At 46.7% G+C, this 3,631-nt stretch overlaps 1 protein-coding gene across 5 annotated transcripts in view; it reads left to right on the plus strand.

Annotated features, from left to right (window-relative positions):
- Positions 1-3,631, plus strand: part of slc4a11 (solute carrier family 4 member 11) — a 64,080-nt gene that overhangs the window by 23,448 nt on the left and 37,001 nt on the right. For 2 of the 5 annotated variants that reach the window (XM_037977753.1, XM_025010962.2), the window contains one exon: positions 349-465. The exons of 2 other annotated variants lie outside the window; for them this stretch is intronic. In XM_037977753.1, coding sequence (XP_037833681.1) covers positions 349-465 — 117 coding nt within the window. The remainder of the gene's footprint in view (positions 1-348; positions 466-3,631) is intronic. One more of the 5 variants, XM_037977756.1, reaches the window with a different exon arrangement.

Consider the following 3,631-nt stretch of genomic DNA (forward strand, 5'->3'; position numbering starts at 1 on the left):
ATCCATCCATCCGTCATCCAACCATCCATCATCCAACCATCCATCCATCCATCCATCTGTTCATCCATCATCCATCCATCTGTTCACCTATCCATCCATCCATCCATCCATCATCCGTCCATCCATCCATCCATCCATCCATCCATCCATCCATCATCCATCCATCTGTTCATCCAACCATCCATCCATCCATCTGTTTATCCAACCATCCATCATCCAACCATCCATCTGTTCATCCATCCATCCATCCACCCACTCATCCATCCATCCATCTGCGACCCAAACCGAAGTACTTTGACTCCGCCTCTTGGCGTGGTACTCGGTGACCCTGTGCTGTTGTGTTCCCAGAGCAGCGGGAGGCGGAGCAAGAGGAGGGCATCGAGGGTCGAGAGGAGAGCCAGGACCTACCGATCTCCTGCGGAGACGACATCCACCTTTACGACAACCAGATCAGCCCGGGAACAGGTCAGAGCACGGCGGGAAAGTGACGGAGGGTGAAGAAAAATAAAAAGAGAACGTGATGGAAACACAGCCCAGGTTTGGTCACCTCGTACCCAGACTTTTTGGGCAGGTTGATGATTTAATCTTCTGGAGTACATTTAAAACTAAAAATAAACCAATTTTAATGGACCCTTCTGTTGTTGTCATGTTTCCGTCATGGTTTCTGTTTGTTTTCACCCTTTTAAAACATGCAGATTATACATCCAAACATGCAGCTCGATCGGGAAGAGGATGGTGTGTCAGTCAGTGTAGACAGATTTACGTGAGAAATGTCCCCATAGGCAATGAGATTTTTGTCCAAACAGGTGGTAAAGTGATGGTTTGGAGCTCTGCAGCTCAGACTTCATGGCAGAAACATTCCTTAATGTTGGACTCACAGGTGTTTCCATATATTTAAAGTTGTTTTTAGTAAATTTTCTGGTAGAGTTTAGCTGCAGCGTTCAGCGAGGAAGCAAAAAGAAAACTCCTAAATGAGTCAGGTCGGGGAGTCCATCATGGCTCTCTGACCTCGGCGCCAAAAACCCCAAAGGTGAACAGGTTGTAGCCGCCGTGGCATCACCTGTGGAGGAGGAAGGAGTGAGAGAGATGCTCCTTCCCTCCGGAGGCAACAGGCAACCACGTCGCTTCGGCTGATTCACCGAACAAACTCCCCCCGGGCGCGGACAGGAGGGCTGGATTCTGAGCGGGTTCTGTGGGCGTCGGGTTGAAGGAGGAACCTGTCACAGCATGAGCGATGGTTCTGTCCGACCTGCGGGGGCTCGGCGGCGCTCTTCAACACCCGAGTCACGATGGGTTCGTTTCTCTCAGGAACCACTGAACGTATTTTAATGAAACTTTCAGAGAATCATCACTGTCCACCCAGTTCTGCACATAATGAGCTAAGACTTGGTGTGGTAGTAGCTGAGAGTCATTAACAGATCATTCAATGGAATCCTGATGGAGAGTCTATAAACCAGGGTTTACATGAACTGTTATAGTTATAAGTTAAAAACACGACAAACTTTCACATCCATTAAAAAAGTTGAATCAGTAAAAGTTTCTCTATAAAGAAGCATCAGATTGAGTCAAATCTTCACTTCGTCTCAGTCTCCATCCTGAGCAGGAGAGGTGACAGCGGGAAGGAAAAACTCCCTTTTTAACAGGAAGAAACCTCCAGAACCAGGACGGGTGGCCATGCTTCGACTTGCTGGGGTTAGAGAGGACAGGAAAGAGACAGACAGGAAGTGGTCCAGGTGGAGTTTCTATGGGGAGAAAGACAAAGAAACTCACGTTAATTAAATAATTACAGCAGAGGGAGGACATGTGGACAGTTTGTCCTCCAGCAGCAGAGGGAGGACATGTGGACAGTTTGTCCTCCAGCAGCAGAGGGAGGACATGTGGACAGTTTGTCCTCCAGCAGCAGAGCTAAAGGATACCTCAGGAAACCCAAACCAGCCCTAACTATAGGATTTATCAAACAGGGCAGGCTTCAAGTAAACATGGTGTCAGCTTTGGGAGGAGCCTGAGAACTGGAAGCTCCGCCTCCTGTTTTTAGAAACTCTAGGAACCACGAGGAAACCTGCAGCCTGAGAGCAAAGTAATGTTTTTATTGTTTTAATGTTGTTCTCCACCTCTGCTGCAGATGTGGATTACAATAAATGACCCTCAGTGTAAATAAAACAGAATTTTTGGTTTCTTTAAACATCCGGAGCTCCACGATGTTCCAGACATCAGCATCCTGGTCGAAACATCTTCACCTTCTGTTTCCCCCTGTGAGCTCTTCGTGCTCCGTTCTGAGCTGCTTTGAGTCAAAGTTTGATTTATTAAACCCGTGGACACGTTGTCTCCTGACTCCACGGCAGGGAAGACATATGGAGGACAAACAGACCGGAGCCATCATGGAAAATGACCCGTTGGTTTGCAGACGGAAAGAAATAGACGTGAAGTTCCTTCCTAACGTTGAGAGAGACGATCAGGTCACACGGGCGCCGTTAACGTCAAGCTGTCGCTGCTAAAAGTGCTTCAACAAGCTGTCGGCTCACGGCTTGGTTCACACGCTGCTTCGGCTTTATTTTAATCACTGTGTCATGTTTTCTTCTCAGATTGTAGACAGATATTTACTGTTAGAATTAAAAGACTGTCTTCGTCTGACATCTTAAACCCTCCTCTTCCTCAGCAGCTATCTCTGCCGTGTCAGCTGCAAAGTTTCAGGCTGTTTTTAGCTTGAAATAATGGTGCAATCAGCTGAAAAGTCTGGTCTCTTAGCTGCTGAGGAGGAAGCTCCGGTTTTCCCCTCAGATTGTTGACAAACGATGGAAGTTTATGGAATTTGTTTGGATTTAAGTGACAGTGTTTCTTTCATCGAGAACCAGGATCGGGTTCTTTCGGTCATGATCCAAACCTCAGAACGCCCGTAAAACCACATCACCTGCACAACAACTCACACGGCTGAAATTTGTCCCAAATATCGTGTTGATTCCACGTTAAAGCGGCCATTTTGTGTCTTTCGTTGGAGACGGCGTTCACCAGGGAGTCTCCAAAATGTCTTCCAGAGGCTCGCCGTCTTACAGCTTCAGATCTGAGCATGGTGAAAGATCACCTGCGACAGGTCTTTGTCTCGAAACAGTTGCATGGTTGTTGCAAGCGTCTTTATTTAGTTTCCAGAAGTTTTAGACAACAGGAACGTCTAAAACCCAAGAATATTTACTGAACATGTCTTTATTTTTGATGAAATCAGGAATTTGGGGCCGTGATTTTCAGCGCCGCTCGCAAACGAAACATTTCCAGGTTTTCACAGTTTCGTGTCTCCGTTAGCTGCCGCGGAGTCAGACCCGACAGAGGCGTCACTTTTTCGTGTCACACAGATGAATTTTTTGTTTTAAAAAGTCACATTTTCACGGCCCGGCTCCCAGAATTCCCTCTGAGACTCATCAGACGGCGGGGATGATTCGGGATGAGTTCAAAAAAAGTTAAAAAACAAAAACAACTGGACTTCTATTCTGTAGCTGAAGACGTTTCGCTTCTCATCCGAGGAGCTTTCTCAATTCAGAAATAGAGAGTGTGGAGTTGAGCTTTTAAAGCTGAGATGTGATGTAAGCTGGATTGCTTGCAAATTGTTCTCACTCTCCTAACAATGGAGGCTCGTTAGAAT

The sequence above is a fragment of the Kryptolebias marmoratus genome, linkage group LG10 (assembly GCF_001649575.2).
Source record: "Kryptolebias marmoratus isolate JLee-2015 linkage group LG10, ASM164957v2, whole genome shotgun sequence".
In the NCBI taxonomy this organism is placed as follows: Eukaryota; Metazoa; Chordata; class Actinopteri; order Cyprinodontiformes; family Rivulidae; genus Kryptolebias; species Kryptolebias marmoratus.